The sequence below is a fragment of the Manihot esculenta genome, chromosome 9 (assembly GCF_001659605.2).
Source record: "Manihot esculenta cultivar AM560-2 chromosome 9, M.esculenta_v8, whole genome shotgun sequence".
Classification (NCBI taxonomy): Eukaryota; Viridiplantae; Streptophyta; class Magnoliopsida; order Malpighiales; family Euphorbiaceae; genus Manihot; species Manihot esculenta.
In genome coordinates this window covers 35,540,156-35,566,627 of record NC_035169.2, presented here as the reverse complement: position 1 = coordinate 35,566,627, position 26,472 = coordinate 35,540,156, and the positions used below count along the sequence as shown (strand labels likewise).

Below are 26,472 nucleotides of genomic sequence, written 5' to 3'. Positions count from 1 at the left end.
TTCGTGTACAAAGGAGCTGGCTGGCCATCTAAGATGGAACTTCACTACAAGGGTTAACAAGCAGATTGCTCCTCAAGCTTCTGCTGCAGCAAAAGAGAGAGCATGGAGTGCTGTAAGAAAGTAAAGATCAACCGGAAAAAGCCCTATAATAAAAACTCAGCAAGAAGCTAGCTAGCAGAGCCTGTATTTTTCCCCTGGAGCAAAGCTACAATCTTAGGACGCTTGTTATTGCCCTGGAATTGCAATCTACCCCTCGAGCTCCGGCTGAGTAGATGGGCGCAGGACTTCTGCTGGACTCAGGATTGAGGTGCAGCGCCACAAATGGCAGCAGCAATATAGCTTCCGTAGTTGAATTTGCATAGTCCAGGTATGGTATTTGTTGCTTCAGGTTCTCGGGTGACAGTTTAGATTCAATCTTGTAATCTTTGATACACCCATATATTAATAATTCTGAAGAAATTAATTTTATAATATAATTATTGCCTGGAGAAATTTTATAATAAATATCATTGTATAATAGCTATTGATTCGGGTGAAACCGAATAGCCTCCATGTATAGGTTTTTTTTTTTTCTAATTAGTGTTAAAATTATAACTTTTAACGAACACAAATCCAAATCTTCATTCATCGCAAGCCTAATAGAGGACCAATGAATTTCCATGTCAGGGGAAAAAAAGACAGATACTTGGAACAGACGAGGAGAAACAAAAAATGGAGGGAATCACTGTATCCGTCCAAGGAGGGGAAAGGCAAGGGAGCACCCTTGAAACTTGGAACAGAAGGTTTCTAGCGTAGGATAGAATGACGGACTGTGATATGGAATCGATAACGGACAAGTGTCTGTTTGCTTCTAATGGGCTGGGTTAAGTTTAAACTTGCCTCGCTTGGCCCATATGAGAAATAGAATAATTAGAGAAATTATGGCAATTTGTTGTGGGATTTCACATTATTATAATTGCAAAATAAAATTTCATGGTTCAATATCAAGATTAACACAATAACGAGGGCAAAGGCTAGAAAGATATGGCAATGCACACATACAAGACACTATAGAAAATCGTTAAATATACTTCATTTTAGCTGCTTTTGGTTCGTGTACAAAGTGGCGGCCATCTATGGAACTTCACAACAAAGCATATTCTTTACTCTCAAGCTTCTGCTACAGCCCTATGATAGAAACAACCTACAGCTAGCAGAGCCTTTTTTTTCCCCAGAAGCAAGCTACAATCTTAGAACGCTCATTTTGAGACGCTTGTTATTACCCTGGAATTGCAATCTATCCGTCGAGTCCCGGTTGCGTAGCTGTGGCTTGGGGCTAGATGTGCCGATAGTGTGATTGATTCCACCTTGCAGTTGTGGTTGAACAATAGGAGTGGCTGGTGGAAAGCTTCTGATGCTTGCCTTTTGCTTTTCCAGCTCAACAATGAGTTCTGTGATGTTTTGAGTCAGAATTTTGGAATCAAGCTTGAAATCTGCCATGCAGGCTGACATGGCTCTAAGAGCACGTACTTCTTTATTTATGGCCTCAACCTGCAATAAGATCTGTATTAAACAAATATGATTTCCATGTACATGAACAACACGTGTGCGTATGTGTAATGGCAATTGGATCAGTGACTGGGAAGCAGATGAAATTAGCAGGGAAAAAGAAGCATTTGACATGCCTGAGCTTCAGGCAAATCCTTTCTGTTCATGGAGATGCAGGCCCTCCTCCTTATACTCTGCAAGTGCTTTTGCAGGATGTGTTGCGGAGGGAAATGTTCAATTAGCCCATATGCACAACTAAATCTAGCAGCCTCTATATATTGCTCCCTTCCAAGAAGATTCTGAACCAACACTGGGAAAAGAAAAAATAGATTTTTTTATAAAAAAGAAAAAAAAAAAAAACAGTTGCAGCCTTCATGCACTTAACTGCAAAATGGATGGCAAAATCAACATAAAACAAAAAAGAGAAACAAAGGGAAAACGAAATCATAATCAAGTGACTTCGAACATGGACAATGGTACAACAATTTGGAAACACCGAGTATTAGAGCTATAATCTGTTTTATGACAGTCCATCTGACGGATAATAATACCATTACAAATTGAACTCGTCTTCACTTCCTAAAAGCTTTTACTTGGTTTTGCACAAAAATCATGGAATGCATGGTTTTTCAGAAAAATCACATAATGCATCATCTTTTATGAAGAAATATTACCAAATTACTAGTTTATATTCACTTGTCATATTAGAAGAATCTTTCTCAGTTAATAAGTATGATAAACTAATGCAAGAAATAGCTGTCAAAACAAGCACTCAAGGTTCATGGAGGAAAACAAAACAATCACCATTTTGCTTTCAACCTTAATATACAGCACCAATTCAATCCAAATCCTAAGACACTTGCTTCTAACTGAAACACCCATATTTCTAATATTCCACTTTATAAACCACCAGAAAATACAGACAATTTTTATATAGGAGGAACAATATCTAATGGCTACAATTTTCCAAGCAACAAAATTCATGTTAAGCATGCAAAAGTAAATAAAAATATCATAATGTGAATAAAACACGAAAATGAACATGTTCAGAAAACCAAAAACTAACAAGTACACTGGAAAACACACACAATAAGTCAAAGAAGATAGGAACAATGCAAATAACATACTCAAAATTGCATATATGATTCACAAATGCACACACATCACATGGAATATGCCAATACACACACACACACACACAGAGTGAGAGAGAGAGAGAGAGAGAGATGTCGAGTGGATTGTTAGAGAACTTACCAGGGACCTTAGCTGTAAAACCAAGGATCCGACATATTTCAGGAGCATGTCTGAGATGAGCAATAATATAGATGAGTTGTAAAATCTCATCTCCAACAAAAAAAGACACTAATCCATATACAGCCAAAAAAAGCAAAAAAGCCCAAACTTCCATTTGATTCTCTGTCTGCAATCTTATATTTTCTTTCCAGGAAACTGCTAGCTTTTTAGCTGCTTCTCTCTCTAGAGGACTTATTTTTGGTGAGACTTTCATCAGCTGCTCCAATATTAGAATCTTACTCCTCAAAACACTTGCATCAAGTCCTCTATCTTCATTTTTCCAGTGCTGGATATATGATGCTTGCACCAAGTCCAAAACAAACCTTGCTGGGTTTGGCGACGACTTAAAGACAGCTAAAACTTCATCAGGCTTCAACTCATACTCAATCAAGTCCTCATTTTGGAACAAGAGAAAACTCCCATCCATGATCACGGCGGACTCAAAATTTGCAGATGAAGAACATACTGGACCACTGACATGCAAATGCTCCATTGGTTCAACTTTTACATTGGAAGACAAAATGTTGCTTCCTGAGCAAATGAAATATGAAACATCATTAATGAAAATAGATCATGATCGGAAATAAGTGCTACTATTAAGTAGAGGGGTTTGACATACCAAGTTCCTTTAATATGTCAAAAAGCACTAAAATATTGGAGGTAACCTTCCTATAATTGGGGCCAAAGAATTCTACAGCAACTGTTCAAACTCAAAAGTTCAAAATCTTGAAGGTTATTAGGAGCTGGCAGAGGAAGTGTGAATGGTTTACTAAATGAATTTACCTTTCCATTGAACAACCATGTCACATTATGTTTCTTTACTTTTATTTTTCCTTCTTCTACTGGCATTCAAAAGAAGAATTGATACCCCAAATAATTGACACAGTATCATTAAACTCGTCCCTAATTGGGATTTGATCCCAAGACCTTAGGCATGTCCTAAGGCTGGCAAAAGGAGAAAGCATCCACAAAAAGCAAGCCTAAGACTCACCAATGCTCATAGATGAATCTGCAGAAATATGGACAGATGGAAAAATAACAGCAAACAGCAGGTGACCAATCATGGCAACCCTGTGAAATAGAAGAACAGAAGGAAGGACCATAATATATTCTTGATATTGGTATGCATGCCAACATGCATGCACATGTAGAAATACCCAAGTCATTTATTGACAGAACATACTGGACATATATAAAACTTGATAAATAACCTGTAAGTGATGCAACCATCAACAATGGTTTTCAGAGAAGGTGATTAGATCAACAAATGGATTCATAGTGGTGAACTGGGAGTGCTATAAAGATAAAATATTTAGGAATAATAAGCATAAGATAGAATTTACCAGATAAAGTCTTTGCATTTCCAAGAGCCTGTCTTAATTCAGGTGCCTGCCTATGCTGAGAAACAGTACCAAGGAAACTTTGAATCTCATCAGGGCAGAAAGCAGAGGCCAGTTTAAAGGCAACCAAAAGTTGCAGAAAACCCAACACCTCCAAAGAGTTTTCTTCCACTGCACTCATCCTGGCCTTCCACTCACCAGCGAGCTTCATTGCCTCTTGTTTTATTTCTGGCTTAATCTGTGGAGATATTTTCAACAACTGCTCCAACAGTGTAGTACAACTCCTCCTAATGACACTCAAATCAAACTCCATATTCCCCTTCTTCAGACCTGCGGGGTAAAACCCATGCATAGCATCTAACACTAACTTTGCTGGGTCAGGTGACTTTTGAATAGCTATAAAGACTTCCCTGTGAACCAAATCATGCTTTCTCAAGTGTTCATTCAAGAGCAACTGCAGCTTCTGTCCATCATTTGAGATACAGCTTTGATAACCAACGGATAAATGATTACCAGTAAAGTTAAGCATCAAATTCTCAGGTTGCACATTGTAATTTAATTGTTTCTGTTTCAATTCCACTTTCTTATATAGTTCCTCAACCGATTTTTGCATCGAACCAAGTTTTTCCCTTTGTAATTCAAACTTCTTGACACATTCTTCAAAATGCCTCTCTTTCATTTGAAGCTTCTCCAAGCGTTCTTCTAATGTTCTTTCAAGTGAATCAAAATACCTCTTCTTTTCTTCGTGCTCTTTGTGAAATCTTCGTATTGAATCCAACTTTGCCTCTTCTAATGCAAGGAGATCAGAGCATTCCTTCAAAGATTTTTCCATCAAATCAATATTGTTCTTTTTTGCTTCAAGCTCATTAGAGCATTCCACAATCGATTTTTGGACAGTGCTCTGCTGTTTCTTCATTAATTCAAGCTGCTCAGTGCACTCTATGATTGATATTTGGACTGATTTCAGCAGCTCCTCCTTTGATTTAAGTTCTTCATTCTTTTCTTCAATAGATCCTCGAACAGCATTATACTCCCTATCTTTCAATTCAAGATCATCAAAATATGTTTTCAATGTGCCTTTGAGCGAATTGAGCTTCTTTTCTTTTAATTGAAATTCCTTGGCCTGCTGTTTTGCCTCCATTTGGACAAATTTTAATTTCTTCTCTTCTAACAGAAGCTTTGAAGATAGATCTCCGATAGATTTTTCAGTCCTCTCCAACTCTTTCTCTTTCAATGTCAGCTTTGCAGAGCACTCAGTGATAGACTTCTTTATTGCATTATGTTTTTTTTCTTTAGCTGCAAGTTCTTCATCGTTTTCTTCGATCAACAATTTCATGGAAGCAAGTTGTTTTTCTTTTGCATCAAGATCTTTCAACCTCTCATCAATCAATTTCTGGACAGAATCTAATTCCTTCTCTTCTGACTGAAGCTTAGAAGAGAGATTTCTAATAGAGTTTTCAATCAACTCCACCTCTGTCTCTTTCATTGTCAGCTTTGCAGAACACTCATTCATAGACTTCTTTGTTGCATCATGTTGTTTCTCTTTAGCTTCAAGTTCCTCAGTGTTTTCTTTAATCAACACTTTGATCAAATCAAGATGTTTCTCTTTTGAATCAAGATCTTTCAACCTCTCCTCAATCAATTTCTGTACAGAGTCTAATTTCTTCTCTTCTGACTGAAGCTTTGAAGAGAGATTTCTAATAGATTTTTCAATCAACTTCACCTCTGTCTCTTTCAATGACAGCTTTGCGGAACACTCATCGACAGACTTCTTAATTGCATCATATTGTTGCTCTTTAGCCTCAAGTTCTTCAGTATTTTCTTCAATCAACACTTTGATTGAATCAAGATGATTCTCTTTTGAAGCTAGATCTTTCGATCTCTCCTCAATCAATTTCTGGACTCTACTCAGCTCCTCCTTTTTCAAGTTAACCTCTTTCTGGTATTCATTGGTCATTTTTTGGGTTGCATCAAGTTCCTTCTTTTCCAAATCAAGCTCCTTCAAGCACTCATCAATTGACTTTTGAATATCACCCACTTTTCTCTCTTTAAAGCCAAGTTCCCTAGAACATTTCTCTGTCAATTCCTGCAGAGTTTCCAACTGCTTCTCATTCAACTTGAGCTTACCATTACAATCACTAATCGAGTTCTTTATTGCATCCAACTCCCTCTCTTTCAGCTCAAGTTCATCAATACGTTCTTTAGACAAAATTTTCACCTTCTCTAACTCCTCCTGCTTTGTTTCAAGCTCCTTAGAACATTCCTGAAGTGACTTCTGCACTGATCCCAACTGCTGATCTTTTGCACAAAGTTCCTTGCAACACTCATCAATCTTCATTTTAACCAAACCCAAATTTGTCTCCTTCGACGCAAGCTCCCCAGTAAGTTCCTCCATCAAGTTTTGAACTGTAACTAGTTGCTCCTTTTTCACTCTAAGCTCCTCATTACACTCATCAAGCTCCTCCTGCACCAATCCCAGTTGCTCTTTTTTCATACTAACCTTTACATTACAATTTTCCGCCTCTTCTCGAGCCAAATTCAATTGTTTTTCCTTTAAGCTAAGCTCCAAAGTGCACTCCTGAATCCACTTTTTAATAAAATCCAATTGATTTTCCTTCAGTTGAAGCTCATCCAAGCGCTCTTCGACCCATCTAAACTTAATTTCAACCTCTTCTTCACGTTGCTTTAGCACTTGAGTGTTTTCCTCTAATTTTTTCTCTTGCAAAGCCAGTTCTTGTGCTTGCTTTAATAAAGGATTCTTTAACGATTCAAACTGGTCTTCTAAATCTTTCCACTGGAGAGTAAACAAGAGAATGGAAGAAGCTTGTGCATGCGCTTGATCAAAAGATTTGCGCAAACTCTCTTTCTTGAACTCAGCTAGTTTTAAATGGTCCATTACATTCTCCATTGGATCAAAAACCTATTCAATGAACAGAAACAGGGTTAAAATTTTAAAAATAAAGCATGAACAGAAAAGGTTCCACTCTAATAATGCAAGCATACCTACTATCCAAGCCAAGCACAATAAACGCATTAAAGGAAATCCGAAGTGACGAATGGCAAGTTCCATGTCTAGATTTCTACCCAATAAGCAACACTATTATTAGATCAATTTCTAGAGAATATCATGAACCCTTCCATTAGAAACAAAAAATTAAGGGAGAAAAATGTGCAACCAAGCAGAGATAATGAGGGTCTAAAGAACCACCCTTTTTGTCTCCCACCAGGCTAAGAACAAACTTTCTACAAAACCCAAAAAAGTGTATAAAAGGGTCATAGTTAGTGTTTCTATGGCTACAGTCTAAAGCAAGAGGGTGAAATGGAGATGGCAAGAAACCTGCTTTATGGCAGTTACGGGCGGCGAGGCAACGAGGAAACTGACAACGCGAGAATTATGGAGGAAAAAGGAGCGTCAATGGTGTGACTGTACGGAGAGAAACAGCCAACGATGCTTAATTTCCACTCTCTTCAGTAGTCGACCCAACCCAAACAAGGTTTCTTTAATCACCGGAAGCAAACAGTGCTTCCACAATCATTCTGTGTGCGAAGTGAGACGACTCTGTTTTGAAGAAGGTACACTACATGTCCTTTTCATGACTAATAATTTTTTTTAATTAGATAAATTACTTTTTTTATTGAATTTTATAAAAATTAGTCCAAATATAAAAAATCAAAATTTTTTACTTTCTAATTTCTCATAATTAATTTTAAAAATTATTTATTTAATTTAATAAAAAAATTATAATTTTAAATTTAATTACAATTATAATTAAAATTTTAATCTTTCTATCACAAGGTTTTAATTTTATTATAATCATAGTTACGTTTTTTTAATAAGTATAAATAAAACTAAAAAGAACGAATTTCTTGGGATTTGTTCATTTGATTGTAAAATTCTATATACTTTTAAGGGAAATATTGTTTTCAATCTAAAGAGTGTAAGTCCAAATCTCAATCATATTTTTCTAATTTAAATTCCAAAAAAAATTAATTATATAAAAATATTTTAAAATTTTATCTAAGTAAAATTTTCTATTATTAAAATAAAATAAATAAATATATTAAATTTAAAAAATAAATTAAACATTAAAGTCAATTTTAAATCTATGAGTGTTTAATTTGAATCTCAATCAAAATTAATTATATAAAAAAATTTCAACAATAATGGTTTTCATTACTTTATTTAAAATAATATTTTAAGGAATTTTTTTTTATTTAAAACAATAATGGACTAAAAATAAATTACATTCAAATAAATGCGAAAAAATAAACAGCACATTTTGAGATAAAATTCTCAGTAAATCATATATCACCGACATCAAATAATATATTCAACAAGAAATTAATACCGACACCAAATCCATTCACCCCAAGAATCAGTTAAATCTGAGCAACACTCCACTCTTTGCTTGCAAAAACAAAGAAATGAATCAAACCCAAAGTATAAAGGATTGATTGACAGCAAAACCTAGATCAACCCCCAAATGCAAACGCCAATTAACAGTATCCAGAAAAATTACGCCGCTATATACAAGGAGAATCACCACCGATAATCACCGAATACAAAAATATTGTAATAGAATTTGAAGGGTAACTGAATTAAATCGTTTATAAATTATTTAAAATTTAATTTAATAAAAATTTAATCAGACTAAATTCAATTTCTAAATAAATCAAATTCAAATTTAATTTTTAAATTTATTTAATAAACGAGTCAAATTTAAATTTTATATTTTCAGCTCGTTAAGTCTGTAAGTAGGCTCATTAATAAATTTATAAATAATCTATTTAAATAGTGAGTTTCAGCTTTATATATTTTAATTATATTTTTAAAATTTATAGATATTTAAATTATTAAAATTTAAAAACTTATTATTTATAAGTTTACTACTTTATTTACATATATATTTATTTAATTAAAATTATTTAATTTTAAATTAAAATTTATTATATATATAAAAAATTAAATCGTTAATACACTATTCGAAACTAAACTCAAAACTAAACTCGATAAATATTCAACTCGTCATTTGTTAAACTTGAATTATTAATATTTAATTTGAATTCGAAATAAATAAAACTCGAACTTAGCTAAAAATTAAAAAAAATTAATAAATTAAATTTAAATTCTTTAATATTCAATTCGACTCGATAAGGTCGTTTACATTTCTGCACAGAGCAGTGCAAGCCAAGGAATCAAACTTATTTCATTTGCTAACAATCTAATCTATTAAAAATCGAGACCATCCCTTCAAACCTAACTATACAGAAATGCTAAAACATACAAACAACCAAGAGAAGAAATTATAAAAAGCTGGTGACATCAGGTGTAACCTGCCCAAAGGCAAAGAAACCTGATCTCAGCAGCAACGAAACATTCACAAAGGCTGCGCTCGTTGTTCTCTCACTCACTTCGCTTTTTCTTGTGTTATACAAGAGTTTGCCATTTAAAGTGGTAGTGTACTTTTGAACAAATACAAAAACTAAAATTTCTTCTCATATTATATTTAATAGCAAATAACACAAAAAGTTCAGTAATAAATTATAATAGAATATTAAAAAATTACAATATCATCCTTTTGAATATGCCATCTATTCAATCCATAATCATTGCAGAATTAGAATTGCATCACAAAATTCTCACATTAATTTTGAAAATTAAATAATTCATATTACTAAATTATTTTTTTTTTAAATAAAGATTGAAAATTGAAATAATAAAATTTAAAAACTCTCAAATACACTTACCATCCCGTGAATGCTACTCAATTATTATTAAAATTGACAAATTCAATTCTACCGAGTAAATTACCATTCCCACCACCGTGTTTTTGGTTGCATGCACACACTCCAAAGTAAGGGCTAGAAAAAACTTAGTTCCACTTTAGAACAGTTAAGATAAGGAAAAACAAAATGAAATAACTTTTTTTGGCAATAATTTTAATAGTGATATTTAATATATTCACTCAATTAAAACATATAATATTTAAAAATTGAAAAATTACTAATAATACAACTATCGCTACTAAAAGAATTAGTATGGTTGAACATGCCCAAATGCAGAAAACAATATCCAAATTCTAATGCTCACAGAAAAATTATGATTTGGCACAAATATTGGTATGGAATTTTTTGCCCCATTTTTCATCCATCACATATCTGCGTATAACCAACAGTTTCGAGCAACTAGTGCCTTGCCAAGATACAACCATAGCCTCTCACACGGGCAAGCTCAGCAACAAACAGCAAATCATGTAACAAACGTTATCTTCAACTACTAAAAAAGTGTACACAACAGAAAATTTTCCCAAATAATACATTCACGAATTTGGACAAGGTTTATGGACAGTGAGCACTTCACAAAACAGCTTCATTTTCATCTAAAAGAAGAAAGGAACGGAAAAAGGTATGGGGCAACGCCTAATTTTGATCCCACATTTGTTGTAATACACTCGTCAAGCCTTTATACGTACCACAAATGAACCTGCTCACACGTTAAATTGCAAAGTTGTAGGTGAGCGAATAAATGGCCAAAGACTTTTTGGAAAAATTTAATTAATAGAGCTGCTTAAAAAAATCAATATAAAGCAAAATTATAGTGACAAGATACTAAAAAAGGGTCAGCCATAATTATCTCTGCAGATTCAGTTTACCAAAATGGCAAGGAAAAAAGAAGGAAGGATCTGTTTGAGATATGCTCAGGGATGAATTAGAAAACATTGGAATCATCTTATCAACTACACCAAAATAAGGAAGTCCCATCAACCAAGAGAACTCCAAATTTATACATAATGAATGAGAAATTATCAGGTGTACACTATAATAATACATTAATACAAAATTGTAATAGATTAAACAATAGAGCTAATTCAGAATTTATATCACTAAATTAACATGAAGGAAAGCAAAATGCAGAAGAGAATATATTGCAGGAGAGATCATCTAGAAGGCTTTGAGAAACAAATCAAAATAAAACATTTATAAGCTCCTAAAACTGACAGTACATGTTGATGAGCTTGCCACTTAAACTTGCCAGATTTAAGCAATGAGAAAATTGATGAGCTGTAGTGAACTAAATCATGACAGTACTAGAGATTGAAGAATTTGGTTAAGCTTCAGAGAAATCAAAATTAATAGACGACCCTAAATTGCAAAATTGAACCAGGCCAGGAAAAAGATTATGTGACATGGTAAAAGTCATGGACTAGCTACTTTTTTTATGAGAAGTTCAGCAATGAACAAGGGGACTATGTTTTGGTGAGACGACCATACCAACAAAAAAGGAAAGTCAAAGATCGTCTTTGGAGTAAAACTCCAGCTGGAAAATGTTCAAAATCACAAAGAGTGCAGCAACATATGCCACAACAAACGTGAAAGAAAATATGCAAATGTTATTGTACTCTACAGAGTGTTTCAAAGACATTGCTACCCCCAACAAATTGAACAAGCATATCTGACCTCATAAATGAAAGAAAACAATAAGATTTCCCATACAACAAGATAGTTTAATAACTTAAAAAAAATTCTGCATTGAATGTTCCTATCCGTAAAATGATGCTAACAGAAAGCAAGAAAAAGGAGGGGGGAAGTATTCAAATTTCAAAATCCAGATACTCACACGCTGGAAGGTTGGATATGTCAGCAGAAACTGCACAAGGGATTCCTAAGTTTGAAAGAGCTCCCCTTATGATTCCGCAAGGGAAATAGAGGTGCACGCCCATGGCTTGGGTAGCCTTGTTCTCAGCCAGTGCAGAAGGATCTTGTGATAGATCTACACTTTCAATTGATGTATCAACTGACATCCTTGCAAGCCAACGGAACTTATTATCTTGCAATACAAAAGTGCCCTACATGACAACCACAAGCCACTTTGTCATCTACTGCAAGCACATTTTAAAGTTTTCTTTTTGCTTTTGAAAAAACAAAAATCCAAACTCAAACTTACTCTATGATTTGTTTTCAAGTTGTCTATCTGTTTCTTGAAGACCTCAGACCAGAAGTCTTTACAGATGAATTTTATTGCTTCTAGATGATCACTGAACCGAGGACGCTCCATGGTATACCTGAAAAAAAATTGAAACCCCTTTACTCCATCCTAAATATTACTTCACTGGAATGTTAAAAACAGGGCACAACCAACTCTTGGATTTGCAGACCAAATAATAATTCTATACCAAGATTATTTCCTCTATCTCATTTTTCTAAGGTAAAGTTTTCTCGTGGTCACTCAACTTTGAGATTTGCTTCATTCTCATCATTCAACTTAAATTTGTTTCCGTACTGAACTTTAATTTTATTTCAAAGAAAGTCACTATAGCCTATTATAAGAGGTTTTCAAGTTACTAAATGAAAAAAAAAATCATTGCAACCCCTCTCTCCATTATTTTTATACTTCTCTCCCCCATATTTTTTTCTCCATTTCTCTCATGGTTAAATTAATTAATAATTTATTTATTTATTAATTATATTTATTGATAAGTGATGAATTATTTTATGTTTCTTTCTATTTATTATTTATTATTATTAATTTTGTTTTCTTTTGAGATAAAAGGCGTTGTATTGTAGATCGGAAAAGAGAACATGCCAAATCACCTCCGGAGGAACAGGACCACACACCTACAGATCAGACTTTAATTTCAATTTATTAAATTGAAGTTTAAGATTTCACTTTATAATTCCCCTAATTATAAAAGATTCGCTAGATTAAAAAAATCTGCCTATCTTAATAGTACAAAATTCAAAATATTTTCTATGAAGTGATATAAAAGGAGCTCTATATTACCTATACTTAAAATTATTAATAATTGATATTGCAAACATGACTCACTATATTTTACTAAATTAGTGGCAAAATTTTATCTTTTAAATAAAGATTTTTAATTAATATTGAAACAAAGAATTTTTATTTACAAGAAATCAATTGTATAATTATATCATAGCTTTAAAAAAAAGGATCTACAATATCTATAAAATTCAACGATTAGCATTGAGAATTTTCATTAATCTTACTTTCATCAAACATTCAATTGTTCTTTTTAAATTCAACTAAAATTAAAGCTTTTAACCTTAAAAATGATTTGTTATTGTCAAGCTAATTATCTTTTCATATATTAATGGTGCAATTTTAGGAAGTTTCTAATTAGTATGTTAATAATTAACACTTAATTTATAACTTTTTAATATCTCAATTTGTAACGGTGGAAAATGACTTCTGAAAATCTAAATGAGTCGAAATAATTAAATTCAATAACAAATAGTTCTCAATTAATTTCAACATAAAAGATGTAAAAGTTGAGGAGTGGAGAGAGCAGTTGGTAACTTGAAAACCAGCTATAGAAGGTTAAAAAGACTTATTCTGAAATAAAATTAAAATTGAATAATTTTTATTAAACAAGTTAACATTGGGCTTCAAAATTGAGTGACCATAAGTAAAATTATCCCCTTTTTGCTTTATTATGTTCACTCAAATAATCATTTTAAATAACAACAACCACTGAAAGTTAATCCCGAACTAGTTGAAGTCAATTATATAGATCCTTTTTTCACTGTTCAACTGTGTTTGACACAATTCTGTATAAGAATTCAAAAATTATAAATATTTTGACACTGCTGCAACTGAAGCATTTGATTCTCTAAGTTGGACAATTATTTTAATAAAAATAAAAAATTGGAATTTATTTTTAAATTAGTTTCTTATCCTCTCCTACACTTCCTCATAAACCAAACAGCTGAGAAATGAACTTGATAAACAAAAAAAAAAAAAAAAACCCTCAAATTTATGGACTAGCAACATCATTATGATCTGAAGATCCAATCTAAAGCACAATAAAATCAAAGTATCAAAACAATTCTATATATAATATGTCGGCAAAAATATCAGAAATCGAGAATATTCATTAAAAAGGGAAGTCAAAGCTGAAAATTAGGGAATGAGAAAGGCGAGTTGGAAGCAGTACCGTTCAGCGAGCTGATGGCCGACCTGATATCCAATGGCCTCGATCCGACGGCCAGCCAGCTCAGGTTTATTGGCGTCGAAGCGATTGCAGTACGATGAGACCATCTCTGTTAGCAAGCCATCGATGCAACTCTCCGACACTTCTCTTCCCATTTTCTCCCTCCCTATCTCGCTCCGTGTGCCCAAAGTGAGAATGGTTACAGTTGATTCTGTTCTTTACCATCTGGTCTTCGAGTCAGTGAAGCGTCCACGGTCTTCCTACCTTGGGCCATATGGCTTATGCGTTATCAGATCTAAGCCCACAAGCAAGTTCATGGGCCTCTGCGGCCCATTAAACGATAATAAGCATTACTGCATTCTTATTAAATTTTTTACACGGATCTAAATATATATATATCAAATTAATTAGTAAATAATATTTTAATTAAAAATTGTAATTTAATGAGTATTTATATGCTAGGAAAAAGAATTCTTTAGAGTAATTGATTTTTTTTTCTACATCTTAATGTTTATTTATTGCTTTACAAGAATTTAAAATAACTTAAATGGTAAAAATAATAAAATATATTAAGTGCTTGGGAGTTGTGATGCATAAGAATAAACTTCGGATACATTGAATTGTTTTATTATAAAATTAATCCAATTTTAGATTAGATAAATCTTTTCTAAATCAAATTAAAATTGATCATTTCAACTAATGAGCAGTTGAATTAGTCGTGAACTTATCCCAAAGCACACGACTTTTTTTGTCGGGAGTTTGAATCATGTGCTTATCATTATCGACAGGAAAATTAAGTCGATATGTTATCAAATTAAGTAGAAATACAAAATGTTATCAAACAAACGGAGCGTTTTGATTACAATTAATCATTATGAATTTATGACCGTGAAGCAAGTGAATCAGCGACGTAAGTTGAACTAAAATGAAGCTTAAGTTAAATCAAAGTTAAAAATTGGAAAACCAAACAATTTAATTTGAATTCATTTGATCCAATTCCCTTCAAGCAATGAATCTAAACCATACGATCCAATTTTCAACCTTGATAATAGCTCCTCTATATCAAACATTGTATTATCACTTTCCGGCAATTAAACACTTAAAAAAAAATTAAATTATTTAAACTTCATTTATTTCAATAAAAATATATTTGAAAAATATATTTTTCTAATTTTTTAATATTAAAAAAAATTTAATCATCAAAACATATTGTTCTCATTTAAAAAAATAAATCACTTAAAAATAAATTAACTGACTTCCTCTTTTCAAAAAAACTCTTTTAATTTTTTTTTCATACTTTTAAAACCTCTATATATCAGATTTATTAATGTAATTTATTTTTTAAAGTTAAAATTGAAAAAAGTATAATTAATATATTTTATTTTTTAAAATTAAAATTGATAAATGAAAAAATACTTTCAGCACCTCTACACATTAAATTTATTAATATATTTTAATTTTTAAAATTAAAATTAAAAAAAAAATTCATAACAAATACTTTCAAATAAAAATTACTTTCCACAAACCTGAAAAGTATTTTTCATAAAAGAAGCTTAAAAGTTATCATTAAATTCCATGGAAGCTTGGGCTGAACAAAATACACTATAACTGCAAGCCAGCAGAAGAGGCATGCTCCAGTTCATATCTGGATGCTTGTCACAGAAAGCTATGCACTGCGCAGTTCCCCTAATTCCAGAAATTTTAAACCAGTTAAAATCTTCGATCATTCAATGAAGCTAAAACAAAAGCAGTATAAAACATCCACGGCCTGAATTTGGACCAGACAAAGAGCAAGCCCTACTATTCGAAAAAGTTCAAAGTTCAATAAACTTCACGAAACCATACAAAGCATACACCATCTTGAGATCACAAGACCAAACCAGCCAAAACTACAGTATTATTCTTTCTTTTATTCAAATGAGTTAATGGTCTCCTAACGTTCTTCTAAAGGTTGTCCGGCTGTGCATGTTTCAGCTGTCTTTGTCTTGTTATTGATCTCTGGAGAAGCACTCTATCCTTGCAAACCAATAATACCTGCACAAAGATATTTGAACAAACAGTAATCTGGTTAATACACATTTGACTGAAACAACGATGAGCTCCAAGTATCAAAAATAGTAATGACCATTTTTCCAACGGCGATAAAATTCTAGTGTTGAACAAAAATATTTTTCTCATTGATGCAGTCAGGAAAGTTTAATGCTTACCGCATGCTACTCTGCCACCAGCATTTCCGGTGGTTTTACTGAGTTCATGTCCTCCTGCATACAAAAATGAATCGCGCCATGAGCAGCTCTTGCTTTCATCAGGAAATAAATGACTAAGAAGCAGAATAGAACATATCAAGTCTTGCTAACAAGGCAATGGGTCATCATAGCTTTCTGGGGAGAGTGAGATGGTGGGCTGGCTAAGGGTCACTTCAATGCATCAAACAGACCAAAATCCACAGCAAGCATTCAGCTTGTCACCAGCCATACTATAATGATGAGGAAACGTTGGATTATAGAAATACCAAAGCACAAGGAATTCCATTGCTTCTAGCACAAATTCACATCCATTTGGAAAAGAAGAAAAAACTACATATCAACACACCAGCAATAGTTAGTTAAGTCTCCCCTTGGGCACCAGCAGTAGAAAGTTGGTTTAACAGCACCCCCCCCCCCCCCCCCGGGATTAATGCCATCAGAAAACAACTTCTGCACAATTAAGGGCCCATTTTATCACAATGATTTTGCCGTTAAACCTTACTACAATATAGGGTGTATGCTGGGCACATATATTTCTAATTTCTATAATTTAACCTTCAATAAAATGCTTAAGAATGCCAGGCTCCATATTTCAATAGTAATGAAGTTTACTACTTAAAATAGCAATCAGTGCCTCCCCAAATTTAAATTTGCCTCTCTTACCCCTGAGTTGGAATGTTTGAGAGACAACTCAAAATTTAATGCTAGTTATCAAGAGGCAGGAACCACTGTCCACATCAATGACAATACTAAATAAGAGTTGAAACAAGATCTCAAAGCTAAGAATTAAAGCTTACCCCTGCCAAGATCATCAGGATCTGCATGAACAACAACTGCCCTTCCTATGATTGAATTTTGACCAGAAAGAGGAATATGCTTGTCAATAATTGTGAAACTAGCAGTGCCTGGACCACACAATAACCAGTAGTTTTAATGACCCAGAAAGTATCAAACAACATTAAGACTGGAATGAGAAGAAAACCTTTCATATCTTTCTGACCAATAGGAGGAATATTGGTATGTTAGAATTAAGAATATGTAAATATTTAAACAACAATGCATACCATCATCACCAGCAGTGACATTTCCCAGATCACCAGCATGACGAATCTCATCCTCAGGGGCACCATGATCTTTGCCAGAAGGGTTAAAGTGTGGCCCTGCCAAAAGATCACGAAATATCGAGCATGGAGAATGTCACACAAATGTATGCAGTTTTTTTATTCTTGGTAAGGCCAAAAAAGAAGAGGATAATTTCCCCAAATTTGACAATACCAGTTGACATGCAACCGTTTGTTGTGTCTCCAAGGGCATGGACGTGGAACCCATGAAGCCCTGGCTTAAGGCCAGAAATGTTTCCAGTTACAGTGGTAGGACCTGATAGAAAAATATGAAAAGGGTTATCCACAAAGGGAATTTAGCAATCCAAATTCCGAGTCCAACTGGTAAGAGTGCAGAAATACCATGTCCTTCTTGGGTAAAGAAGATTGTTCCGCTAACCCCCTCACTACTGGTAAGAACAGCAACAGCCTTCACCATTGTTTTACGTGATCTAGAAAAGATAAAAGCCAAAAGTCAAAAGTTGCATATTAACACTTGCCAGAGGTAAAACGAACTGAAAAGGCAAATCTAAAGTGAAAAAAGGCTAGCTCATATATTTCCTAGACATTAGCCTAAAAACAGCTTTAAAATCTCAATTCCAATAGAATTCAAATTCTAGGAGAAGAAGAAACATGGAGTTTATTTGCTATTACAGTTAGAACTGCTGCCAGAAAAGTATTTTTCTTCAAGATATATTTATCAGAGAATATCGAGACACTAAAATTAAATTGAACAAGTTTTAGCGACAAGAATACTAAACAATAAAACACTTTTTTGCTTTAAAGCGTCTAAAATGTCACTTTTTCCCCTAAAAGCAATTTTATCTCACAAACCAAGACGGCAAACAGGTACTTAATAATGAAAAACCATATCCACGCAAAAATCACAACATACTATACCAGCCAAAAAGAGAAATATCATTAACATGGAAGTCATCCTTCTATGAGATATTTTCAAATCCCTAATTCATTTTTCTTTCTATCCTGCTAGTTACATCCCAAAAAACCCCACACTTAACAATAAAGGACATTGGATAAAAATATATATATGTAGATCAATGAATAAAGCATGCAAACCTATAGCAAATAAAACAAAAACATCAAATCCGAGTACAGATTTAACACTCAAGCAAAGAAGAAAACAACTGTACAAGAAAGCAAACAAGAACATTATAAAAAAAAAAAAAAAACATGCACGATGATCAAATTCAAAGCCCATAATGATCCAGATCAAGACAGATAGAGAGAATTCAAAAGCTCTTACCTCAGAGCACCCCTTTAGAGCTTAGACAGAGAAGATCGAGAGAGAACAGTAGACAGAGAGTGTGTGTGTCATGCGGTTGTGATTTTTGACTGATAATATAGAGAATTGTGATTCACAAAACAAAATCTCCAGAAATTTCTAGTATTTACCCTCACCTACCCCGCTGCCCCGCAAATGAAATATGGTAATTAAAAATGACTGCTGTAAGTTTGCAGATTTACAGTTTGCCAAACCCCTAATATTAGTCTCATGTGGGCCACGAACGCTCATCCAAGCCCAACAATAAAATTTTTTCTTAACGTTTTGAGGAATGTTTTAAAATTTAATTTTATATTTATTTTATTAATTAAAATTTTTAATTAAAAACATAAAAAAATTTTGAAAAATAATAATAAATTTTAATTTTTTAAAAAATAAATAAAATAAAAATTTTATTATTTTATTTCACTATATTAAAATTTATACTTAAAATTTTACAATTAAAATTATGGATTTTATCCGTTTCGGTTGGTGCCACCAACTCAGTCATGTGTTGTTCATGTCATTTTTATTTTTAACTTTAACCGCATTTACCGATTATCTTTTTCACACTAACCCTCTCTCCATCTATATCACGAAAATATTTTTATATTTTTCAACATTTAACCATTTAGTTTTTGTAAAAAATATTTTTTATGAAAAGTATTTTTTTTAAACCTCCATATATATGTTTTTATGAAACCTCTCTCTCTCTCTCTCTCTCTCTCTCTCTCTCTATATATATATATATATATATATATATATATATATATATATAGAGGTTTCAAATCAAAATGCAAACTTACTCTTTAAAATAACTTTTTAATTAAAAAATATTTTTTATTAATTAATTTTTTAAAACATTTTAAATGTTAAAAAATATTCATAAAATAAATAGAGTCTAAAATTGAATTAATTCCGTTCAGTAAATTTAATCTGACAATTATATATCGTGTAGATTCATATTTATATTGCATTCATAATGACTTATTCGTCTATCATCAAATTTCATAATGATTTTTTATAATGTATCAATTTGAGTTTATATACCTATTAAATGCCCATTCTTATTTTAGTGTCAATTCGAATTTATTGATTTTGCATTACAATAGTTTTTTTTTTTAAGTAAACTTAATTATTGAAAAATTAGGCTTTCTTAGCTTCACCCTTGGTTGACATTGATTTTCTTTATTGAAGTTTGAGGGTGGATGATGAACATTTATTTGTTTTGTTTGTTTCGTAAATTGATTTATGTTTGTTATGTCACTAATTGCGAGGCATGTTGAGTGATTTAGAAAAGGAAACAATTTCTTTTACTTTTCAATCCAATTAGCTTCTTAAATTAGTAGATTACTTAAAAGAGAAAAACATAGGAAGTGAAAGAATGTGTGAAACAATGGAAATCAAAGTTAATTTTTTGGGTTATTCTTATTTATTTAGTGAATTTTTATGTTATTCTGCAATGGAATATTGTTGGAGCGTTGATTTTGTCAATGATGCAAAGAGTTGGTGAAAACTCGACGTCGGGATGTTCTTGATAATGGCTTTGTGGTTATTTTAAATTGAAAATGTTATAAATTAGCTTTTTTTTGAAGTATTTAAAATTATATCTTTTAAGTTTTTTATTATTTTGCATGGTTTTTGTTTATAGTGATTTTGGCTGGTTTGCGCGAGTAGTCTGATTTTTGTGTTGATTTAGATTCTGTACTCTGTTATAAGTTTTCGTTGTTTATGGTCGATTATGTCTTTTTTGCTGGTCATTGGTTGGATTTGTGCTCTTGATTGATCCTTTATGTGCAATCAGTATGGTGTGGTGGTCGTTAGGCACAAAGCGGTGAGAACAATGTTCAGTTCAATGTAAATGATCCAGATCGACTGTGCAAATCCAATAATTTTTCGGATTGGGTTCTAAATATGGCTTTTGAGTTTTAGGCTCATTTGGATTGTAAGGGCTATAGGCTTGGCTACTCCTTTAGGGCTTGTCTTTTGCATCGGATACTTGTTTATGAGCATTTCAATCCAATGCAATTGCGTTGTAAAGAAAAATTCTTAAATGATTGAAATTTGGTTTCTAATTTTTTTTCGGATTTTTTTTCTTATTCCATTTAAAATCGAACCGTTGGGTAAATATTACAGACCCTTGATAAACAAAGGTGCCTCGTCCATGGAATAAATAAATATAATAAGAAGAATAAAACTTGTAAGATCATTTCCCAATTCTCAGTTTCTCACCGGTAAGTCTGTTGCAGAATCCATCGCGGGACCGTCCACATCTTCTCTACGCGAGCTGAAAACCACCATCGCAATCCATCGGAATATTTTCTTATGCGCCAGCATTTCAAGGCCTAGGGTTAGTGTTTGGGTTTGGGGTTTCGACTTCCAATTATTTCTTTAACGCACAGAGAACAATGCGAAATTTCTACCGAGAATCTCAAGAGTCTCCGTTTTCAATCCCAGTCTCACAAAACCCGCATTCCTCTCTTAAAGGTAGTGGCTCGCTTGGCTCGGGATTGCACAATTGGCTCTTCGAGTGCCATGGGTTCTTGCACAATCTCACTCTCATTGTGGCTTCTCTTGCTTTTGTACTATACTTGGCATTTCAGGCCAAAATGAGTGTAAGGAAGCTATCCCATGGGAGATCTTATATCATGATCGCTTATTATGGGTGTCTTTGGCTCGTTAGCTTGCTCAATCTTGCTTGGTGCTTCTTTCAGGTTTGTCACTTTCAATTTGGAATCCAAAAGGTTGGCTAATTTGTTTAATTTGAATTATTTGAATCAGCATCGTATTTGTTTGTTTCCTGAATGTAGAGTTCACTTTGAATTCAGTCTTTTTCAATTTTATTACGGTATATGGTTAATTTTACATGGTTTTATTGATTTAGCTCGAAAATTTGGGTGGTTTTTATGGTGGATATTGCAATTGTGGCTGCAAATATGATTCAGTTTGCAACGTCTAATATTTCCTCCTTCTAGTGATCATTAGTAGTTCATAAATATGGAAATTAGTTGGGTTTAAATGGGACTTCCAGTTTTAGTTTTCAGTTCAGGGGCCTTTAGCTTCTTTCATTTAATATAGGTGTGCATTTGTGGGTGTCAGGAGTATTGTACTTTGTCCAAATGATGGTAAATAAAATGATGTTAATTAACTGTTGTTGCAAAAAAGTTGTTTACAGATAATAGGTCCATTGATAAACTCAAAGCATATACACTGAAGTGTCTGAAACTATTCTTTTTAATAGATCACTAATCTTTTCTTCCAATGCGCAGGAAAAATCTGATGAAACCATAGTTAAGATGGGTATACTAATTTATTTTGATTAGCTACTGACCAAAATGTGTGTTTTTGATTTATTAGGTTGTGCATCTTTGTATCTTTGTTAGGTTCCTCTGATATATTTTCCAAATAGTGGGTACTAATTACAGTTATTGGGTTTATTATTGGGTACTAATTACAGTTATAGCTGTCAACAACAGTTCACTGCTTAGATTAATTCAAAATTTATTGAGGATTATATGACAAGTTGTTGTTAGTTTTAAGACTTAATTTTGGAGCTTCTTCTTGCTTCTCTTTCTGGGCTGGCCTTTTTGGTGACAATTAAGTGAAATACTGTCTTCATTGACAGGCATGGGAGTGCACTGCTGGAAAAGAATTGACATGGGATGTCTTATCTTTGTTTACATCATCTGGAATGCTGTTTTTGGAAGTAAGCTTGATTGCCTTTTTACTCCAAGGGAATTATGCAAGTAGTTTGGAAGCTTTGACACGGACCTTTGCTGTATCAGCACTGATTGTTGGTGTGGACATACTCCTTAAGGTATTTCTTTTTTCTGAAAGCCTTTTAACTGTTTGATATTTTTAACGGGCACAAAATTATGTTAGTGTGATGTTGATTCAGACCACCCTCAATCTTGTAAATTGAAGCTAGACAATAGTCAATGGACCTTAAATTTGAAATCTTTTATCTTACAGGCAATTTATACGTTTGGACTTGGGATCCCTTTGTTCATCGACAGCAACGAAGAGCAACATCAAATGAAGTGGAGCTTGTGGGTTGTCCATAGGCTAGTACTAACTGCAGTTTATGGCTTCATATTGTTCATGTACCTTTCCAAGCAAAGGGAAAGGTTACCTGGTAAGTTTGCGAAATTCATGCATGTTAGCACCAGGATTTTCTTGTCAATTTTCAAGCCGTTTGTTATGACCTTATGTCTTTCTCCATCTTTTGCAGCAAGGCCTGCATTCTACAAGTACATTGTTATTATGTTCATCTTGAACGCACTAGCACTATTTGCCTGTGGGCTAACTGTGAATGGGACTGGTTTTGGTTTCTGGTAATTTTGGATTAGATCCTCAAAATATTGCATTTAAAGTTTTCAGCAACCATATATAATTTTCCTTTTTTTCCCCTTTGTTTTCCCTTGCAGGTTGTACAGCACCACAATCGTCTGCTACCATGCCTTTTACCTTCCTCTTCTATACATAACATTTTTAGCGGACTTTTTCCAGGTTTATCATCATATTGAACTGTTTTCTTGACATTTTCTGAATTTTGGTTTTGCCATTTATATTCTCAGCTTTTGTCGTCCCGGTTATTAAGCATGACATTGCTATAATCATTGTCCACGTTTTTCTGATTCTTCTGTAGGAGGAAGATTTACATCTGGAGAATGTATACTATTCAGAAATGAAAGATGCTGGTTTCTTTGATGCTGATTGGGAGTGATGAAAGATGCTGGTTTCTTTGATGCTGATTGGGAGTGATGCTGTGATATTCTGGCTGGATGATTCTGTATATTAAAGTAACTTTCAGAGTGCAAAAATTTCTGCACTTGAAGAGATGCTTGTTCATTGCTTGCTGGACTCGTTCTTTTACAATAGATGTAGTGTGCCTCTGGCACTTGGAACGCTTTGTTGTGTACCAATTAAGAACTGGTTAGACCGCATTAAAAAATATAACTCTGTATAATACAGAATAAGTGAAGCATAAAGGTAGTTCTAGTTCAAATGAAATTTTTAGCCGGTTTGCTAAACAACGCTAGGTAATATGAGAGGAGGTTACAAAAATGCCAACTTTTTTATTGCGAGTATTAAATATTAATTGAATATTGTGAAAAACTACGTAACTGTATGTGCTAATTGACAATAACAAGTTTGGAAATTTATGCGTGTTCATTCAGAGGAATGAGACACACAAGGGAACAACCTGGGCGACATAACTCGATTATAGCGACCTGAGTTGTAAAGCTTTTATTCGCAGGGGCTTTTGGAATGGGGACGCTACGCATGGAATTAAAAGCGAATTCCAACCAATTTCAGCAAGGCAGGCCTCATTCGTTCAAAAAGTACAACAGCATAATTTCACAGAAGAGCAACATATGGACTTCCTAGTTCAGCAATTTACTAGTTTCTCTGAAAGAAAGCCACAAAAACTAAGTTCAAAAGGAGATTGGCTAGCTAATAAAAAGCATAGTTCCACGAAAAAAGAAAAGGGTTCTATTTCTGGTGCGCATTTCATCTATGCACTCTTCTTCTCAACAAGTTTCTCAATTAGATCAGCAGCATCCTGAACTGTTGCAATGCTCTGGGCACTCTCCTCTTCCACATTAATACCAAATTCCTCTTCAAGTCCCATCACAATCTCAACCTGAAAAGATGCCATATTCCTCAAAGTTAGTAACAAAGAATTAAACTAGTGGATAATAATACAGGCTAAAGACAGCAGACAACCCAAACTCCAACATGAGAAGGTTTGCTCATGTTCCTCCTGGAGACAGATATATGGAACTAAACATAAAAAGGTTCCCAAATTCATAACTATCTATTTGGGGTCACTACTGCCACTTCCTGCCTTCAACTATTCCATAATTTCCGAGAAGACAAGCATTCACCAGAAAATATTTAACTCCAAATGGAAATGAGAATGGAATGGAATAAATTACTGATCTGTGATATGTTTCCTATGGCACTTGAAAAATGCATTGGGAACAAACTGAACAAGAATCACATACAAAAAACAAAAACTAAAGCGTTACAGGTGGTGCATCAATCAATCAACCATAACCAGCCAGAGGAACACATCATCAGACCTAAGAAAAAGAAAAATTATCAAGGGAAAAATCCAAAATTAATATACAGACAATGCAAGAAACTGTTGCCCACCGTATCAAGAGAATCTGCTCCTAGGGCTGCAAATTTGGACTCGCCAGTAACAGCAGTTTCTGGTGATAATGCCAGCTGTTGCTTCACTATTTCACACACTTTCTCTACTGTTTCTGGCTTGGCCTGCTCAAGATCATTTAGTACGCAAATCACTTTCTGAACTCAAGATAAGAAGATTAACTAGCACAACCACAAAACATTATACATTCCACCTTAACTAGCACAATTACAAAACATTGTACATTCAACCTTCGCATTAACTGTATGAAATTCTGTGGCCAATTTCCTTATGGATGCATTTGCCTGAGATACTCTTAAACGTTCTTCAAAAGTAAAATCCACCTAAAACATTTCTTTCCAGCAACCACAAGCATTACTTTATAATTTATTACATCATAGAAGCAAAATTAATCAGGCATCTATAACAAAATATATCATCAAGATGTTTATTTACATAGCTAATTATTTACTCAACATGGAAACAACAAAAAACAGATTCAGCCTAACAAAGGAAATAATGAAAGCTGTCCATGCAGAATCAATTTTCTCGCAAGTACATTAAAGCCTACTAGTTCAAAATGTGAAAAAATAATTGGAAGTAGAGAACATACAGCACAAGAAATCCGAAGGCGAGCTGGAACTGGCTGCACTCTAAAGGACAGGAAACTTCTCTGGCTTGAAAGTGAAAATGATTTCAGACTAGAGATTCTGTTTGCAGCCTGTTTTAACACATTCAAACACAAGAACTTCAGTCTAATATTAATGGTAATGCACAAAACAAAAACAAAAAGAACACTATCAAACCCCAATTAACCCAACCCTCTCCAGAAAAGGGAGATTGTAATGTGCTTCTACCAAGAATTTGAAGATCATGGCAATTGTAATGTGTTTCTAACAAGAATTAAGAGTCTAAAACACTTCGATTTCTACTTCTAAATTCAAAATAAACAAGTCCGCTAGACAAATCTTCACTTTTTTTTTGTAAAAATTAATATGCATGAACATCTTATACTAACTAGACCAACAAAAGAGAAATTCCTTGTGTATTTATGACTATTAACTGGAGACATCTAATCTCATGCAAAGAGAATCACAGGTTTCCCATTTCCTAGATCCAATCCTCGATAGAGCTTCAATCGAGGAATCTCACGTAAAAATCGCAATATCCACATCACATCATAAAAAAAAGAAGCAAATCAGGCTCCAATAGAAGCATTAACATATCTATAGCGGAACACTAAAACACAAGAGACAGGATGAAAGAAGCTACACTCTGAGAGGAGAAACGAAGCTCCAAAATGTAAATTACCAAGCTAGGACGAGCCTGCACAGAGACCGAAGAGCCAGCGGCGGCTGCCATGGGAAGAATGATGAGACAGAGCGAAGAGATACAGAGAGTATTAGATGAAATGAGACGGCGAAAGCGAGGTAAGTTACAGTTTTTATAAGTGGCCTGTGTGTGACATTGCCAAGGTCTCTCCTCTTTTTATTTATTTACTCTCTCAATTACATAAGTTTTTATTGAGTTTACTTTTTAACATATGTTAAAAAAATATTTTTTATCAAATT

At 33.5% G+C, this 26,472-nt stretch overlaps 5 protein-coding genes across 12 annotated transcripts; 1 reads left to right on the top strand and 4 right to left on the bottom strand.

Annotated features, from left to right (window-relative positions):
* Positions 1 to 1,050: 1,050 nt before the first annotated feature.
* On the bottom strand, positions 1,051 to 7,726 carry LOC110623336 (FRIGIDA-like protein 5). 5 transcript variants are annotated; one of them, XM_043959945.1, is made up of 6 exons: positions 7,498 to 7,726; positions 7,164 to 7,403; positions 4,164 to 7,080; positions 2,782 to 3,351; positions 1,665 to 1,837; positions 1,051 to 1,542 (listed from the first exon to the last, which is right to left on the bottom strand). In XM_043959945.1, the coding sequence occupies exons 3-6, from the start codon at positions 7,066 to 7,068 to the stop codon at positions 1,222 to 1,224; spliced, it is 3,969 nt and encodes a 1,322-aa protein (XP_043815880.1). In that variant the 5' UTR covers positions 7,069 to 7,080; positions 7,164 to 7,403; positions 7,498 to 7,726; the 3' UTR covers positions 1,051 to 1,221. The 5 variants fall into 5 exon arrangements, with proteins under 5 accessions (XP_043815880.1, XP_043815882.1, XP_043815883.1 ...); XM_043959947.1 differs by having other exon boundaries at positions 7,337 to 7,403; XM_043959948.1 differs by having other exon boundaries at positions 7,369 to 7,403.
* Positions 7,727 to 10,264: 2,538 nt separating this feature from the next.
* Positions 10,265 to 14,325, bottom strand: LOC110622732 (trafficking protein particle complex subunit 6b). Its single transcript, XM_021767335.2, has 4 exons — positions 14,117 to 14,325; positions 12,106 to 12,223; positions 11,779 to 12,007; positions 10,265 to 10,644 (listed from the first exon to the last, which is right to left on the bottom strand). Exons 1-4 carry the CDS (start codon positions 14,266 to 14,268, stop codon positions 10,616 to 10,618), a joined length of 528 nt encoding a protein of 175 aa, XP_021623027.1. The 5' UTR covers positions 14,269 to 14,325; the 3' UTR covers positions 10,265 to 10,615.
* A 1,561-nt stretch (positions 14,326 to 15,886) lies between these two features.
* LOC110622733 (superoxide dismutase [Cu-Zn]) lies at positions 15,887 to 18,878 on the bottom strand. 3 transcript variants are annotated; one of them, XM_021767336.2, is made up of 7 exons: positions 18,724 to 18,875; positions 17,823 to 17,911; positions 17,635 to 17,736; positions 17,424 to 17,519; positions 17,157 to 17,264; positions 16,321 to 16,374; positions 15,887 to 16,147 (listed from the first exon to the last, which is right to left on the bottom strand). In XM_021767336.2, the coding sequence occupies exons 2-7, from the start codon at positions 17,896 to 17,898 to the stop codon at positions 16,125 to 16,127; spliced, it is 459 nt and encodes a 152-aa protein (XP_021623028.1). In that variant the 5' UTR covers positions 17,899 to 17,911; positions 18,724 to 18,875; the 3' UTR covers positions 15,887 to 16,124. The 3 variants fall into 3 exon arrangements, with proteins under 3 accessions (XP_021623028.1, XP_043816442.1, XP_043816443.1); XM_043960507.1 differs by lacking the exons at positions 15,887 to 16,147; positions 16,321 to 16,374 and adding an exon at positions 16,385 to 16,689 and having other exon boundaries at positions 18,724 to 18,878; XM_043960508.1 differs by lacking the exons at positions 15,887 to 16,147; positions 16,321 to 16,374 and adding an exon at positions 16,402 to 16,589 and having other exon boundaries at positions 18,724 to 18,877.
* Positions 18,879 to 20,874: 1,996 nt separating this feature from the next.
* Positions 20,875 to 23,754, top strand: LOC110622958 (protein CANDIDATE G-PROTEIN COUPLED RECEPTOR 2). 2 transcript variants are annotated; one of them, XM_021767726.2, is made up of 7 exons: positions 20,875 to 21,455; positions 22,367 to 22,558; positions 22,714 to 22,876; positions 22,973 to 23,075; positions 23,169 to 23,250; positions 23,390 to 23,441; positions 23,480 to 23,754. In XM_021767726.2, the coding sequence occupies exons 1-7, from the start codon at positions 21,150 to 21,152 to the stop codon at positions 23,503 to 23,505; spliced, it is 924 nt and encodes a 307-aa protein (XP_021623418.1). In that variant the 5' UTR covers positions 20,875 to 21,149; the 3' UTR covers positions 23,506 to 23,754. The 2 variants fall into 2 exon arrangements, with proteins under 2 accessions (XP_021623418.1, XP_021623417.1); XM_021767725.2 differs by having other exon boundaries at positions 23,390 to 23,754.
* Positions 23,755 to 24,030: 276 nt separating this feature from the next.
* On the bottom strand, positions 24,031 to 26,370 carry LOC110622959 (acyl carrier protein 1, chloroplastic). Its single transcript, XM_021767728.2, has 4 exons — positions 26,213 to 26,370; positions 25,515 to 25,622; positions 24,904 to 25,026; positions 24,031 to 24,388 (listed from the first exon to the last, which is right to left on the bottom strand). Exons 1-4 carry the CDS (start codon positions 26,261 to 26,263, stop codon positions 24,260 to 24,262), a joined length of 411 nt encoding a protein of 136 aa, XP_021623420.1. The 5' UTR covers positions 26,264 to 26,370; the 3' UTR covers positions 24,031 to 24,259.
* Positions 26,371 to 26,472: the final 102 nt, after the last annotated feature.

Bases quoted from the DNA above. Each gene is read 5' to 3' on its own strand.
- LOC110622958 (XM_021767726.2), top strand. From the start codon at position 21,150: ATGCGAAATTTCTACCGAGAATCTCAAGAGTCTCCGTTTTCAATCCCA. The intron at 22,559-22,713 runs GTATTTCTTTTT...TTTATCTTACAG, and splicing joins GTGTGGACATACTCCTTAAG to GCAATTTATACGTTTGGACT. The intron at 23,076-23,168 runs GTAATTTTGGAT...TTTCCCTTGCAG, and splicing joins GGGACTGGTTTTGGTTTCTG to GTTGTACAGCACCACAATCG.
- LOC110622732 (XM_021767335.2), bottom strand. From the start codon at position 14,268: ATGGGAAGAGAAGTGTCGGAGAGTTGCATCGATGGCTTGCTAACAGAG. The intron at 12,224-14,116 runs GTACTGCTTCCA...ATTTTTTTTCAG, and splicing joins GGCCATCAGCTCGCTGAACG to GTATACCATGGAGCGTCCTC. The intron at 10,645-11,778 runs GTGAGTATCTGG...ACGTGTGAGCAG, and splicing joins CATATCCAACCTTCCAGCGT to GTTCATTTGTGGTACGTATA.
- LOC110622733 (XM_043960507.1), bottom strand. From the start codon at position 17,898: ATGGTGAAGGCTGTTGCTGTTCTTACCAGTAGTGAGGGGGTTAGCGGA. The intron at 17,520-17,634 runs GTATTGTCAAAT...ATCTTTTGGCAG, and splicing joins AAACGGTTGCATGTCAACTG to GGCCACACTTTAACCCTTCT. The intron at 17,265-17,423 runs GTATGCATTGTT...TGTGTGGTCCAG, and splicing joins TGTCACTGCTGGTGATGATG to GCACTGCTAGTTTCACAATT.
- LOC110623336 (XM_043959945.1), bottom strand. From the start codon at position 7,068: ATGGAGAATGTAATGGACCATTTAAAACTAGCTGAGTTCAAGAAAGAG. The intron at 3,352-4,163 runs GTAAATTCTATC...TCATTTGCTCAG, and splicing joins AAATGCAAAGACTTTATCTG to GAAGCAACATTTTGTCTTCC. The intron at 1,543-1,664 runs GCATGTCAAATG...TGTTTAATACAG, and splicing joins AGGATTTGCCTGAAGCTCAG to ATCTTATTGCAGGTTGAGGC.
- LOC110622959 (XM_021767728.2), bottom strand. From the start codon at position 26,263: ATGGCAGCCGCCGCTGGCTCTTCGGTCTCTGTGCAGGCTCGTCCTAGC. The intron at 25,623-26,212 runs GTAATTTACATT...GTGTTAAAACAG, and splicing joins TGCAGGCTCGTCCTAGCTTG to GCTGCAAACAGAATCTCTAG. The intron at 24,389-24,903 runs GTGGGCAACAGT...GCATCTTTTCAG, and splicing joins GAGCAGATTCTCTTGATACG to GTTGAGATTGTGATGGGACT.